Below are 14,824 nucleotides of genomic sequence, written 5' to 3'. Positions count from 1 at the left end.
GTTAATTGAATAAACCTGAATTACTAAAGGGAAAACAATGTCATTAGACTCCATGTCACTCTTGACACGTGGAGATGAAGTGGCTGCATTGTTTAGTGGTCTTGAAGGGTATGGGTTTTGCAGTGAACAAGTTTAGCTTCAAATACTATGCATTCCCACTTCTAGGCTGGGTGACTCCAAGCAAGTTAATGTAAGGTATGTAAACCTGCTCATCTACAAAATAGGGAAAATAATAGTACTTGCTTCAATGAGTCATTTTTTAAACATAACAAGAGAACACTTGGCATTACTGTATCAGTTGTAGTATGTTCTATGAACATAAAAACAATTCGGAAAGGCTGGGTATGGTGATACATGCCTGTAATCCAGACTCTTAGGAGGATGAGACAAGAGGACTGACTGTAGATTTCAGGCATACTTACATACTGAGAACTTATTTCCAAAAACAAAATAAGCAAACAAACAAAAAACAAAGGGCCCAGACACAGCTTCAGTCTTAATCAAAGTGTAGATGAAATTACAGGCCAGTTTCTACTCCACTAAGGATATACTCATGGTGAAGGATTGCTTGACAAAAAGGGTGTGTGTGTGTCTGTGTGTGTGTGTCTGTGTGTGTCTGTGTGTCTGTGTGTGTCTGTGTGTCTGTGTGTGTGTGTGTGTTGATCCTGGGGCTTGACTTCAGGGTCTGGGCACCATCCCTGAGTTTCTTTTGATCAAAGCTAATGCTCTACCACTTGAGCCACAGCTCTGCTTTTGGCTTTTTTAGTAGCTTTATTAGAGGTAAGAGTCTCACAGACTTTCCACCTGGGCTAGCTTTGAACTGTGATCCTTAGATCTCAGTCTCCTAAGTAGCTAGAATTATAGGCATGGGCCACCAGTGCCAGGCTTAATAAAAGGTTTTTAAGAATACAAAGCCCTAAGCCTTAACTCCTTCCCATTTGTTTAGAAAGATAAAAAAACTCTGGAGAATATTTTAAATGTTACCACAAAATTGAAGTTTTTGCCTCTTTATTGTCCTTTAAAGTTGATCTTCTTACCTAAATGGCAAAATTCAAGGTCTATGACAGGCTTTGTTTTTGGCTTGTTTTTTTTTGTAAAAGTTTTATCACGTAGAAACTGAGATTTTGATTCCAAGCCCAAATGCCAGAGTCCCATGTTAGGTTTAGCACTTACCCCCATATGTCAAATAAACATGGGAGACTGACTGTCCAGCTTTTCAGTAATTTATAGGCCCCAGCAAAACCATCATTTAACTTGCTTCTTACAAAAACACAGTGATGTACATTTACCTATTATGTAGCTGTTTTTGTGTTGTAAGCACAGAGTTCTGTAGATGTTACAGAGCGCCTATAGCCCAGAGACTCTGATGTTTACCATCTGGCCCTTTACTTAAAAAAAAAAAAGAAGAAACCCTTGTTTCTCCACCCTTGCTTTCTCCCTGTAGCACTGAGTTTGTAAGGCTGGACTCTCTCTCCATCTTCCTCACACCACCAAGGGAGCTTTTAACAAGGTGGACTTGTGTACAACACTTGTACTTGTGTAAAAGAAACCACAGTTTTCAAAATGTCATAATGAGGAAAGAACTTTATAAACAGAAAAAAAACAACATTATTAAGTAATAGGATTTGCTTTGCTTTACATTGATTTCTCTCTTTTAAACCAATTACAATTTCAAAGGGCCATTATCTTTCATCTGAATTCCAATGCATTCTTTTTCACAAAGAAAAAATGGAGCTGCTTGCGGTTCAAACGCAAGAAAGACCACAGTGCTCAAGTTTGGAAAGGCCTGGCAGTCACATCAGTCAGTGCAAAATTTGCATTTTATTAAAGACATTTGGGAAGATCCATTCAAAAATACATTGTGCTCAGTAAAAATGAACGATTTCATGCTGATAATGAAGGTTACCACAGAGTAATATTTGAATAATATTTACAGCAACAATAGAAATTTTACACAAGTTTAGAATGGAATACATGCCAGAAAAAACTTGATAAGATGTACCAACACATGATACAAAGAGTTATAGAAACACTTTACAAATGGTTTGTAATTAGCTTGTGAGGAATTTAAGTAATCAACACTTCAAATTCAGTTTGGATTCAAAAATTAAAAAGATTTTACAACCACATCACACCCTTGCCACAGTAAAAAGTATGGAATTACACTTTATATAATGGATTATAAAGTCTGTGCAATTAAGAATTTCCATTGATTCTTTACCACAAACTGGATGTCCCATCCCTCTGGCTTTATCCCTAGTTTAGTTTTTAGGAATGAACAGGGCCTCAATGTCACCCTGCCGTATGTCTTCCCAGATACTCCCTTCAAACTTACTAGAGATTGAAGAAGCTCTGAATAGTTGTCTACGTATATACAGAGTAACTACCTGAATTCAAAATGGCACAAAGCAATTCTTGGAGATAGGAATCTGGGGCAACAATTTCATTTGGCTGAATTTTATCTGTTAATCAATGCAAGTTTACAGTGAGAATTTACTTCTTTCCGTCACCACATCACCCTTCCTTCCAGCCTGATTCAATCAGTGATCAACGAGTGAATAGGGAGAGGGAGAGACTGGTGACTAGATTATCCTTAGGGAAAACGGATTTTCTGCAAGCTTTACTTTCCATTTTGGAAAATGAAGCCATTGTGGAGAAATGACACATTCTCCAGCAGAAAAAGTACCATTTTTCTCATGAAACTCTATTGAGTTTAACTGGAGCTTTTGATAATTCTGGCAATAAACACTTTAATCCCTCAACAGGGACAAAAGTCAAGGCATCTTACCTTTTCTATTCCTGGGTTTCTTCTGAATAGACCTGAAGCAGAGCACTAGGACAAGCTTGTCTATGCCTGAAATGACTCACATCAACTTTCTGGGAAGTAAAATCCCCTACCAAAGAAGCCCTGAGGGATTCTCAGCAGTCTGCCAAAATGGAGGGAACTGAGGGACAGATAAGGCCTCTTTCTCCCTGATACTCTGCCTGGGAAGAGCAGCGAACAAGGCAACTTCTAAACTGCATACAACATGGAGACCGATTTCAGATTCCCAAGAAGGACCAAATGAGACCGAGGATCAAAGGGGGTGTGGAGAGCTTACCCTGGTGGAAATGAAGGGCCTTAGAAGTGAAATCAGTTTCATTGCGGCAGTTCTGCTGGCCCTACAAATCCAGTGTGCAGACTGTGACAAACTTTTTTTTTTCTGGCAAAACAAGAGACAAACCTCCCTTCATGGTGGGAGTAAACAACTAATGAATGAAAATGCAAGGTAGGTCAGGATATTTAACACTCTATAGTAAATACAAAGAAAAGTGGGTCAGTGCCTCGAGAGGAGAAAGGTAGAGTTGGGAACAGGCCTAAGGCTGATGAATTACCAAAGCACTGTAGGGAATGAAGACTCTCTAAGGAACTGGCTCTTACAAAAGTCTACCATTTATACAGTACATTCAATTCAAAAACAAACAAATAAAAAAAGAATCACATGGGGCAATAGGCCCAGAGTTTCCTACCCATCTGGTTTCTCCCCCATCATGAATACAGAAACAAATGGGGGACTTCATTTTCCTGCATGGCGTCTTACTTGTGATTTCCAAGACAGGATGTTTTAATCACCTAAACTAGACCTCAAGATATTCTATAACTCATCTGGAGGAAATGGTTCACTGCTTACAAGTGTGTCTTGTTTTGTTTCATTTCTAGTAAGCTGGCCTTTGAAAACTCTGCAAGGACCTTCTAGGCAAGATTCTGGTCCTAGGGACTGACAGGACATTTAGAACATTTGTACTGTCTTTCTTGCAGTTTCTTCCAAACAAACTACGATGGTTATTTCTTTAGACCATAAGGTTTTCTCTGTCTACATTTTATTAGTGATGAACTAAAGAAGGCAAAGAAATACTCTATTTTCCGACTTGCTTCAGTGCAATATACCACATTCCAGTATGAGTCCGCGGTTCTTAGTACCCACATAGAATTTAATAGCTCACTTTAATGCAGGAGGCAATGGACTTCTAGATCAAAAAGCAACGTCCTCTAGAGCACAGATTCTGAGCAGGAGGGAACATGCAGATTCCCTGAGTCCCAGCTACAGTACAGCTCTGACCAATGAGCTATTTATTTCCCTTGTTCAAACTGTTTGGTTACCACCAGGACCTAGGTGAACAGAAATGGACAAAGCCTTCTGCATACTGGAAAAGCAATCCTCTGGCCTTTGAAAAAAAAAGTTGTACACTTATGACTCTCAATACATGGCTAGAAGAAAATAAATGGCTTTGTTTTCCTTATTTATTCTAAAAACTAGTTTAAGAAGTGAGGATACTATGATATCAACTAAGAGGTGTTGAGGAGGGAAAATGTGATAGCATTTCCTAGTGTAGTCCACTAATTTTCAGATTAGGAACATGCTAACTGGCTAACTCTACAACCACAACATACTTTATAATACACAGCGTGACTAGACACTGAGCAGCGTAGCTCTGAGCGTAGAATTAAAGTATACAGCTGTATATGTGAGTCTTTAAGCATGTTTTATAACAGATTTAATCAAAGCATACAGCACAAATACTTCTATAATAGCCACATCACAACCACCGATAAAAGTTTTTGGCTTCTAATCGGTCTGCCATATGCTAATATTTGTAAAGAGCTATTAAATGACTTGAATAAAAACAAAGACATTTTCTTTCAGTAGACACTGCTAAAAGCCATGGATGCCTTTGAGCAGTTGGTAGAAATCATGACAAGTTGCCAGGCTGTTGCTTGGCAGATATAGCCTCATGGCTCTATGAAAGATCGTCTAAGGATGCTAACTTAGCATTTAATTCTCAAACACATGGAAAATAACTCTGGCTCCTCCCAAAGTATGCACCTTTTAGCAGGTCCAAGACAATGGAAATGAACAATAGGATTCCAAGGATTCAAGAATAGTGGTAGAAGATTCTTAAAGAGAATGTGTTATTGGAAAATTCATTCTTGCAGTTGTTTTTAGCTGGGAAAGAACAAGGCCAGAGCCAAGCTCTGCAGTGGCAAGCCTAAAATAGTCTTGGACAGTGTTTCTCAACCTCAGCACTGATGACATTTGGGGATGGATCCTTCTTTGTTGGGGGGTTATCCTGTGCATTGTAGGGTGTTTTAGCAACACTGCTGGCCTCTATCCCTCTAGATGCCAGTAGCATACCCTACTCCACCCTCTAGAGAGACCACCAAATGTCTCTAGACATTGCCATATATGTCCTGGGGAGCTATATTACCCCTGGTTGAGAAGTACTGTGGTAGAGACAACTCATTTGAGCCTCTTGGCACAGAGCCCCCTCTTTTGATAGTGGGCTCTAGAAAGAGGATACTATCACCTCAGTTAAGAGTTAACGAAGCTCGGTTAAAGTTCGTTTGAACTTTAGGGACAAAAAAGGAAGGATAGCAGAGAATTGTAGAAAATCAGGAAAGCTGTTTCTTTTCAAAAGGGAGAACAGAAATAACTTCAGAAAACAATCTAATTCGTAAACCCTCATTTAACCTTGATGTTCTTTAGGAAGTTAGGGCAGATAGTAAAACATAGAGGTCATACATTCATTCCCCTTCCTAAAGATAATGTAAATTTTGGTGACTTTAAGTCAAGTTCCTCCTTTCATGGATGGCATCTTTGTGAGGTCAAGTAAAGAGGAAAAGAACAGCTCAAAGCTAAGAGAGGGACCATTAGATCTGAGAGAAAATGTTACTGTCCCCCTTTGTGATCAGGAAGAGAACAACATACCAGAAATGAAAATTGTAGTTTGACTTACAGCATATTGAGGATCAAGGAAAATTCAGAATGGACAAAAAACATAAGAAGAGGAAAAGGAGCTATCTTCAAAATAGTAGATGTATGCATTATAGCTATTTTCTGGCTCAAATCTGGGAACGTATGCAAAAGTGTGGAATGACTCTTCATTAGTTTGGTATAGTTTGTTCTAGGTAGAAGGCAAGGATTGTAGCCCTTCTTTGAAGAATCATCTTGAATAGAAGTGTTCTGCAAATATCTGAGATCCCAGTGTTTGCAAGAATGACAACATGGAAAAACAGCTCCTAGGTGACCGCGAAGCTTGAGTGCCACAACAGCATGGCAACGGGGCTGCGCAGTTCCTAAGTGCAAAGCACAGTGAGAAGTCTTTCCGGAGGGGAAAAAATGTTGTTTCTGGTTTGTGAGGGGAAGGATACAAGGTATAGACCTAGTATGAAAAAGAAGAGTTAAATATACACCTTTTTAGAGTCACTGAATCCAGGCAAACACCTGCTGAAGGTCTATAACACTTGAATAACCAAGTGACTGCCTGGAAAAAGCCAGAATTCAGAGCTACCCAAACAGTACTGAACTGGTGACAAACAAGACAGGAAAATAACTCAAAAGCATGCAAAACTATTGATTTGAGTTAAACTGTTTCCCCGATAGTACCCAGTTGAGTTTCATTTCAGTGCCTATTGTATTTATTAAAATTAAATTAAAAGCACCTTAAAACAACCTCTATATATAATCAATACACATCAGTATAGTATTTATATAAAAATGTAACATGTGTACAATTTATGCTTCACAGAATCTAAGACCTTTTCCTTTATAATCTTCATAATCATCAGAGCTATGATTCTCAAAACCTTGGGGAAAGGCTAATAGCAAGTCAGCATATTTCAGTAATAGCTGACTAGATTCAGGGGCTGAGCCTCTCAGAATTCTCCAACAAGCAATAAATACTGAGAAGTTCCCCCTTTGAGAGGTGGGAGGGATTTCTAAAAGTCTTATTGCTAAGAGACTACTTTCAAAAATCTATGACTACTAATAGATAAGGGTGTAGAGATGATTTCTGTCAAGGATGGCCCAGAGACATGGGGGTATATCACTTGCTGGCCAAAGGTCTCAATGATATTGGGGAATATAATCAAATGAGAGAAAGATAGATCCTGTTCTGATGGAGGGATGTGTGTATATACAGGTGTGCATGATGACTTTGCTAAATAAATGGACAGGAAGAAAATCTTTTCTACGTCTATAATTTTCTCTATATCCGGAATTGCCTCAGGAGCCTGTTAAATATGTCAGAAAGAACAATAACAAAAAAGGCATTTAGAAGTAGAAATGCCATACATGTATCTCATATCCCAACTGGATACAATAATCTCCAGGAGGGTGGACGGTATTCAGGAGCATAGAGCTGGTTTGTAAGATCTGTAGACAGGTGCCTCTTAACAACCTCACGATAAGGAATGTTCACTGGCAAATCTTTGGTCTACACTCTACACTAATGTGAAGTGAAGAGCACATTCTCTCCGCAAAGACCCACGAATAACACCTCTGTATATTCTCCCATCGTATGAGAGTTAACATTATCTGAACGTAATTGGGAGCCTAGTATATGAGGAGGGAAGTGAGGCCTGCTGGAATCAGTGGCCTGTTTAACTATCTTCCCCTGTGAGTCTATAAGAGATGCTCTATTTTATCTGCTACCAAGGATCATGTCTAGAGGCTACTGCTGGGGCCAGAAATTTGAGCAAGGTTCATACTGTTACAGTTACTTGTAGCCACAATTCAACTCCCTTTATTAGAAGTATATACTCACTTCATATCACAAATGTATAAAAATATGGCAGATAGTGTCATAACGATACTTTTTTAAATGAATATATTTATAAAACAGACAGATAATTACTATATTTATATATATAGAATAAAATACTCCTGATGCAATATATAAATGTTACTGTTTAGTTTTTATAGAAACTACTGTAGCTGTCCCACTGCTTCACAATGTTCCAAACAGCTCAAAATAACTTTACATTATAACATAAAAGGTATGATTATAACAGTACAATATTAATTATAAATAAATGTTACAAATCCTATCAAATATGGAAGCTTAGAAAACAATTTAAGACATACAGTTCATCTGCTAACCCTTCAAAGGGATTCTCTTGGATTACAAGAAACCCCACATTTAGTCTAGGCAGAAAAAAATATGTGGTAAGGGCATCGGTCAACAAGAAGTTTTCTATCCCTTGAAATGCCAGGATACTTCCTGGCTTTCCCAAGTTCACCAGAGATTGCACTAAAGCTGGAATGTAAGGGGGGGAAACTGGCAAGAATTTCTTCTTCCTCAATGGCACACTCTATCCATTCTCACACAAGACCTGTGGGGAGTAGCAATCCCTAAGGAACTCCTGTGGCTCTAAGATCCCTGACTAGCATTTGTGGCTGTGAGGAGCCAAATGGCTCCACACATACAATATTGCACACACCTTCATAAAGCTGAAAATACTGGCTTACTACCCTGGCCCAGCCCATTCCCTAGCCCACCCACACCCTCCCTTCCCACCTGGCATATTACCCTTCCCCCCAGCACAAATTACAAGGCTGTCTCTTTTAAATCATTCAGATTTGGCATTCTTGAGCGATTCGTTCGGTTATAAGGGTGCCCATTTGGCCCACTCTTGGCACCCAGCTGTTCAGAATAGGAAGGCCCCTCTGTGGCACTCCTGGTCACAGAGGATACATGCCAACCAGGATCCATCTGACCTGGCAGCTGGAGAGCTGGCCTGCCCTTTGGTGTGGGCTCTTGCCGGATGTTGCTGCTCCCCCCAGAAGCCTGACTCAAGGGGTGAATCCGAATTTCCGCAAAGGAATTTTTGGTTTGTTGAGCTGTTAAGGGCTGGAAGCGGGGATCTGAGGAACCCGGGTGATTTGAAGATGAAGAGAGATGTAATAGCTTGCGCAGTGATTTTAATGGCTGGCTCTGAAAGGATAAGACACATAGAGAATTTAATTTAGACTACACAAGGGATCTAGGAGGATATGAAACTCAGATGAGAGACGATGATGCAGCCAGAGAGCGCAATCATTAGGTTAGAGAGGCTCGTCCACCTTTATCTGTTCTATGGATTTCTTCAAACAAGATTGCATTGACTGTCCCTTTCATATGAGAGCCTAGAAATTTACAGAAGATAACTAGTGTTAATGGGGTGCTGCTCAAAGGCCTAAATTTCTTCAATCTGGCTGCCACCTATCTTTATTCTAGTTTGCATACTTCAATCCCAGGAAAGAGAAAGAAAAAAAGAAGGGATATGCCTCTTCCTTTCTAATAAGACTTCCCCAAGCCGGGCATTGATGGCTCACACCTGTAATCCTAGCTACTCAGGAGGCTGAGATCTGAAGATCGTGGTTCAAAGCCAGCCCAGGGAGGAAAAGCCGTGAAACTCTTATCTCCAATAAACCACCAGAAAACCAGAAGTGGTGCTGTGGCTCAAATGGTAGAACATTAGCCTTGAGCTGAAGAGCTGAGGGACAGCACTTAGGTCCAGAGTTCAAGCCCCATGACCCACACAAAAAAAGACTTCCCCAAGGCTCCATATAATGCTTCTACTTAGGCACACAGCCATATCCATCTGTAAAAGAAGTTTAAAAAATATAATGTTTTATTTAGGCAGCAATGCACTGAACTAAAAACTATATAGATCTTTTTGTTATATCTCTTACTTTCTCCTCTCCTTTTCTTCTTTCCTTCCTTCTCTTTTTTTTCCCTTATGTTTCTGGGGATTGAACCCAGGCCCTTGCATATGCTGAGCAAATACTCTACCACAAAGCTATATCCCTAACTCTCTTTTTTTTAAATTAAATATTGCAAAGCCTTAACATTCTTAGCTTTCTTTAGATGCGGTGGAGGAGTAAGATTTGGGCATTAAAACGTATCGCACAGACAAATATACAAAAGTTCTATAGAATCGAATATAATACTAATCTAAGCCAGGCATTGGTGGCTCACACCTGTAATCCTAGTTACTTGGGAGGCTGAGATCTGATGCTCATGGTTCAAAGCCAGCCCCAGAAGGAAAGTTCGTGAGACTCTTATCTCCAATAAACCACTCAGAAAACCAGAAGTGGCGCTGTGGCTCAAGTGGTAGAGCACTAGCCTTGAGCTGAAAGGCTGAGGGACAGTGACCAGGCCCAGAGTTCAAGCCCCATGACCACACACACAAAAAAAATACTAATCTAATACTCCTATAGAATCTACTCATAGAAGGCCTTCAACTCCTGACATGGGCTCATAAAAACCCTGCTTGCTTATGTTCCTGTCTATGGACTAACTGCTGGCCTAAGGTATTGCACTATGGAGAGAGCCTGGTATCAAGCATAAGGAATGTCCTAGTTGGGGTCTGTCCCTCAATGGCCAATGATTGTTAGGCAATTCAGCCTCAGGCTTCTCAATGGTGAAAGGCAGCTCAATCCCTCTTCCTTCACTTTTACTATGGGGTACATGATGATTACCATCAGAAGAGGCAGAGGAAACTCTGTGGGTATACACTGTTATCCTAGCTATCTGCAAGGCAGAGGTAGGAAGATCACAAGTTTTAGGCCAACCTAGGCAAGTTAGTGAAAACCTGTCTGAAGAAAAAGTGAAAAAAAAAGGCTGGGAAGGTGGCTCAGTGGTAGAGCGCTTGCCTTGCATGCATGAGGCCCTGGGTTCAATTCCTCAGCACCACATAAGCAGAAAAAGCCAGAAGTGGCACTGTGGCTCAAGTGGTAGAGAGTTAGCCTTGAGCTGAAGAGCTGAGGGACAGCGCCCAGGCCCAGAGTTCAGGCCCCATGACCACCACCAACAACAAAAAAAAGTGAAAAAAAGGCTGGGAATATACCTCAGTGGCAGATTATTTGCTTAGCTTTGTGAGACCCAGAAACCCCTGGTACCACAAAAAAAAGAAGAGGTATAGAAAGCGCTTGGAAATACATAGCCAATTACTGCAGCCAGTCATTGTCACTTAGGAAAAAACCCTAACCTTGGAGTGACATACATTTTAGGTTTTAGGAAAGTTTGAGCAATATAATGATCTCTAGGAACGCTACAAGATTTGTAGGAACAGGACAATGGAAGCTTGAGGATCAACTCAAAGAAAATTGCTCCAGGGAGGGGTCTTCCATCATTATTCTAAAACCTTCCCAAGAAAGCTGTGGGGTCCCCCACAGAATGCAGCATAGGAACCTGCATACTGTATGTGCTCAAAAGTGTCTTCTTTATTAAAAAACGAAAATTAGCTTGATAACACCATGGTATTTCTGGTATTTTATAGCCCTATTGGGCAAATATTAGTTATCCAGAATTAACTAGAAATGTGGTTACTTGAAAAGAGTTTCTTGGTAGGAAAAAAAGTTTCAGCAAAGCGGTTTTAAACATGAGATTCTCAGTCTTGTGTTGTTAGTTTGGAAACATATTTAATAAACATTAGATGCCTGGTTCTCTATGCTCCCCACCAGCCCATGGCCTGTATTATGTTAGAAGAGACAATGTAAATAGCTGAGCAAAAAGAATGGGAGTTTTAGAAACTGTTGTCCACAGCTTTGACTAACAGCTTATAATTAAAGAAAGCATATAGAAAACCTATTAAAAAGTCAAGCCTCTATACCACCAAATACCAGAAATTTTTGATATGGCTAATACCAACATGATTGACAAATGCCACTATTCTCATTATGGGATACTGAAAAGAAGTAACAATGAAACATTCCCAATCAAAATCGCTAAAAGAAGTCTTGGGGCTTGAACTCAGGGCCTGTCTCTGAGCTCTTTTGCTCAAGGGCAGCACTCTACCACTTTGAGCCAAAATGCCACTTCCAGTTTACTGCTGCTTAATTGGAGATAAGAGTCTCACAGACTTTCCTGTCTGGGCTGGCTTTGAACTGGGATCCTCAGATCTAAGCCTCCTGAGTAGCTAGGATTATAGGCATGAGCCACCAGCACCTAGCTCCTAGGTGTTTTTTTTTGTTGTTTTTTTTTTGTCGGTCGTGGGGCCTGAACTCTGGGTCTGTACACTGTCCCTCAGCTCTTCAGCTCAAGGCTAGAGCTCTACCATTTAAGCCACAGCACCACTTCCGGCTTTTTCTGCTTATATGGTGCTGAGGAATCGAACCCAGGGCCTCATGCATGCAAGGCAAGCACTCTACCACTGAGCCACCTTCCCAGCCCCTGCTCCTAGGTCTTTTTACTAAGATGTTTATGGATTTTTTTTCCCCCTGGGTTGTAGACTACTTGTTGGCTACCATTACTTCTTCTTGTTACCCCAAACATCCCTGCCGCCCTCTCAGCCAGGTAAGGGCTAATAGAAGCTCACTTTTTTCCTAATGGGACATGAATCACTGAAGCAAGATTCATTTGACTCCCAAGATGCATCTTGCTATAGTGAGGGTCTATCTGGAGGCATTCTCAGCCTTTTTTTTTGTAACAGTGAAAAGCTAGGTTTGATCTCCTATGCACACCCCCCAGGATTTGTTACAGACAGAAAATTTAGGAGTGTAATAAGTTCCACTCACATGGATCTGTGGATCTGAAAGTTTCTCAGGGCGCCATTCCTTTGGTCTGCTGATTGAAGTGCTACCAGAGTGAAGGGCTTTCTGTAAGGTCAGCAGATCCGGGCCATCAGAATTGGGCACCTAGAGCAAAAGATGAACCAGGATTCAATAAGCACATCGATAAACTTAATTAAGATATGCAACCACACCCAAGAGGAGAATCAAATCAAAAAGTAAATCAAAACAAACCAAAACTCAAAAAAGGACCCAATAAAGAAAGAAACCAAACTCTCCCAATGTTCATAATGCATGTGATGCTAGTTAAAATTCTGCTGCCCTCTTAATAATTTTCCCTGCATTAGGAAAAATTGGCAGATGTCATGCAGCTTGGTTAAAAACTTCAACCCTTAAAGCATTCCCATGCTGTTAGTTTTAGTCGCTGTAAGAAAGAGCAGTTAAATGGGCTATACCAGGAACTGCTGTCGTATCCTCATTCCATATTGCAGTTAGGTTATGAACCAGTTCAATAAAACAAAACAAAAATCCTGCTGGGAAAATGATCCAAACACTGTATTTTATGATGTCAAAGAAGTCTAATTGTCTTTCAAGGACAGGGAAGTGACAAAGTATGGTTTGAATCATATTCCCAAACCACTGCCCAGTAAACTGGGTCCAGCAACATATATAAGGAAACTTCTAGAAATTTGTGCTACAAATTTCAAATGAATGCAACCAGTCTGTCTATTCATCAATTTTGGTGAACTAAGCAGAATTATGCCAAATGCCAAGCAAGAGACGTGGCTTTCAAATAAGTGAACAGCAAAAACTAAAGCCAGGCAAGGAAAAACAAATCACCAAGTACTGAAGCTTTTTTTTTTCATGGAGCCTGTTAGCTCACTTAATTAGGCCAATTTAAACTTGGTTTCAAAGAATCAAACTGTCAACCAAATGTTAACAAAATTTTTGAGCCAAATGCAAAGATATTTGTTAACTGAAAAGGTTAAAACAAATTCTTTATAGAAGTAAGAGAATTTATGAATGGCTTCTACCAATCCAAATTCGCTTTTCATTTCATAGTTTAATAGGCTTTATGCTTTAATATCCTCAACAGATTTAGAAAATCCAAATAGGAAAAGAATTTATATCCCAGTCAATTTATGGAACTGGCTCAGGTGCTTAACTAGCATAAAGAGAATATGACCCCAGGAAAATAAGACATGCTGTTGCCATCAGTAAAACAAGTTTACTGGATCAGTTTTCAGGGCTACTATACGCAAAGACGGGTACCATGGGTGGAGAGACTACAGGAAGCTTTTTCAAAGAAGAACTAGGCTTTAAATGATTCTTTGAATTAAAAAGAGGAAAGAGGGATTTCTTGATGCTTGGATTCTCCCCGTTGGTGGAATCTGTCTGTAATATAAGATACAAATAAACTAATTGCAAAAAAGGTGCTTTAATAGAAATTACTAGCCATTGGCAGCCCTCAAATTACTATTTAACAGTCATGGAAAGAATATGTGGGCTGTGTGTCTCAAGAGGTTGTGTCATTTCTTACCTAGACACAATGAGGTTAATAAGGTAAACTCAAGATAAGCACAAACTTCTAAGTATGTAATATAGTTATGATCAATGACTATAGTAGGAATGCCTGGAGACCTATAAACATCCAATCACAGTTTATGAAATACATAAGAACCTATAATCATAAATATTACTATTATGAAGAATTATGTTTAGTGAGCTATTGATAAACTTTGATTCCTTCCTAATTGCTACAGGAGACATCAGCAACTAAATCTACCATGTGATTTGCTTATTAGTAGAGAAAAGACTACAAATACTCTTGAACTTGGTCAAGTCTTGATCTAGAACATAAAACTTGAAGAGAACTAGAAAGAACTGTTGTAGAATACTAACGTTAAGTAAGAAGAAGTCTTGTCCTATACTGCTAGAAACATATACCTGACTGAAAATATCTGGTACAATTCAGAATTCTGGTTTTCAAGCAAAGAAATAGGAAGTTCACTCTTTCATCTTTAAACTGAAACATCATTGCAAGTTGAGTTCCTAAGTAGGATACAATTACCAAGCTGGCAAAGTCACCATATGCTTTGAGGGCTTATGTAATTTCCCAGATATGCAACTGAAGCCAGATTCCAAGGCGGATTCCAGATTTTCTTGAGACACCTTTGTAACACAGAATTATTTATGGCAACCCTTTTCTCTCCTTTGGTTATCTCAATTATCAGAGAACTAGAGTGTATATATAAAGGAATTCAAACCATCTTTTTATGTGTATGAAGAATTAGTGTAACATATCCCATGAATTTCCTTGTTCTAGTGAGGAAACCCCAGGGAGGAATTAAACTTGCATTACTTCTAAGGAAGCAAGAAGAAAGCTCTCAGAGGCTGTCAAGGGCCGGGGTGGGAGACCAGTTTCCTATTCTCCCAATTGATTGTGTGACTTTGGGCAGGTCATAACTTGCTTGGGCTGAATTCCTGTACTAGTGACCTCGATTTAGGAT

At 39.7% G+C, this 14,824-nt stretch overlaps 1 protein-coding gene across 1 annotated transcript in view; it reads right to left on the bottom strand.

Annotated features, from left to right (window-relative positions):
- Nucleotides 1-8,367: 8,367 nt before the first annotated feature.
- Nucleotides 8,368-14,824, bottom strand: part of Cdkl5 (cyclin dependent kinase like 5) — a 155,660-nt gene continuing 149,203 nt past the window's right edge. The window contains exons 18-19 of the mRNA XM_042670408.1: nucleotides 12,321-12,440; nucleotides 8,368-8,754 (exon numbers count right to left, since the gene is read on the bottom strand). Of these exons, the coding sequence (XP_042526342.1) occupies nucleotides 8,368-8,754; nucleotides 12,321-12,440 (507 nt within the window). The remainder of the gene's footprint in view (nucleotides 8,755-12,320; nucleotides 12,441-14,824) is intronic.

The sequence above is a fragment of the Dipodomys spectabilis genome, unplaced genomic scaffold, assembly GCF_019054845.1.
Source record: "Dipodomys spectabilis isolate Male_0828 unplaced genomic scaffold, ASM1905484v1 ptg000549l, whole genome shotgun sequence".
In the NCBI taxonomy this organism is placed as follows: Eukaryota; Metazoa; Chordata; class Mammalia; order Rodentia; family Heteromyidae; genus Dipodomys; species Dipodomys spectabilis.
The sequence above is the reverse complement of the archived record's forward strand: the minus strand, read 5'-3'. Positions and strand labels throughout refer to the sequence as shown.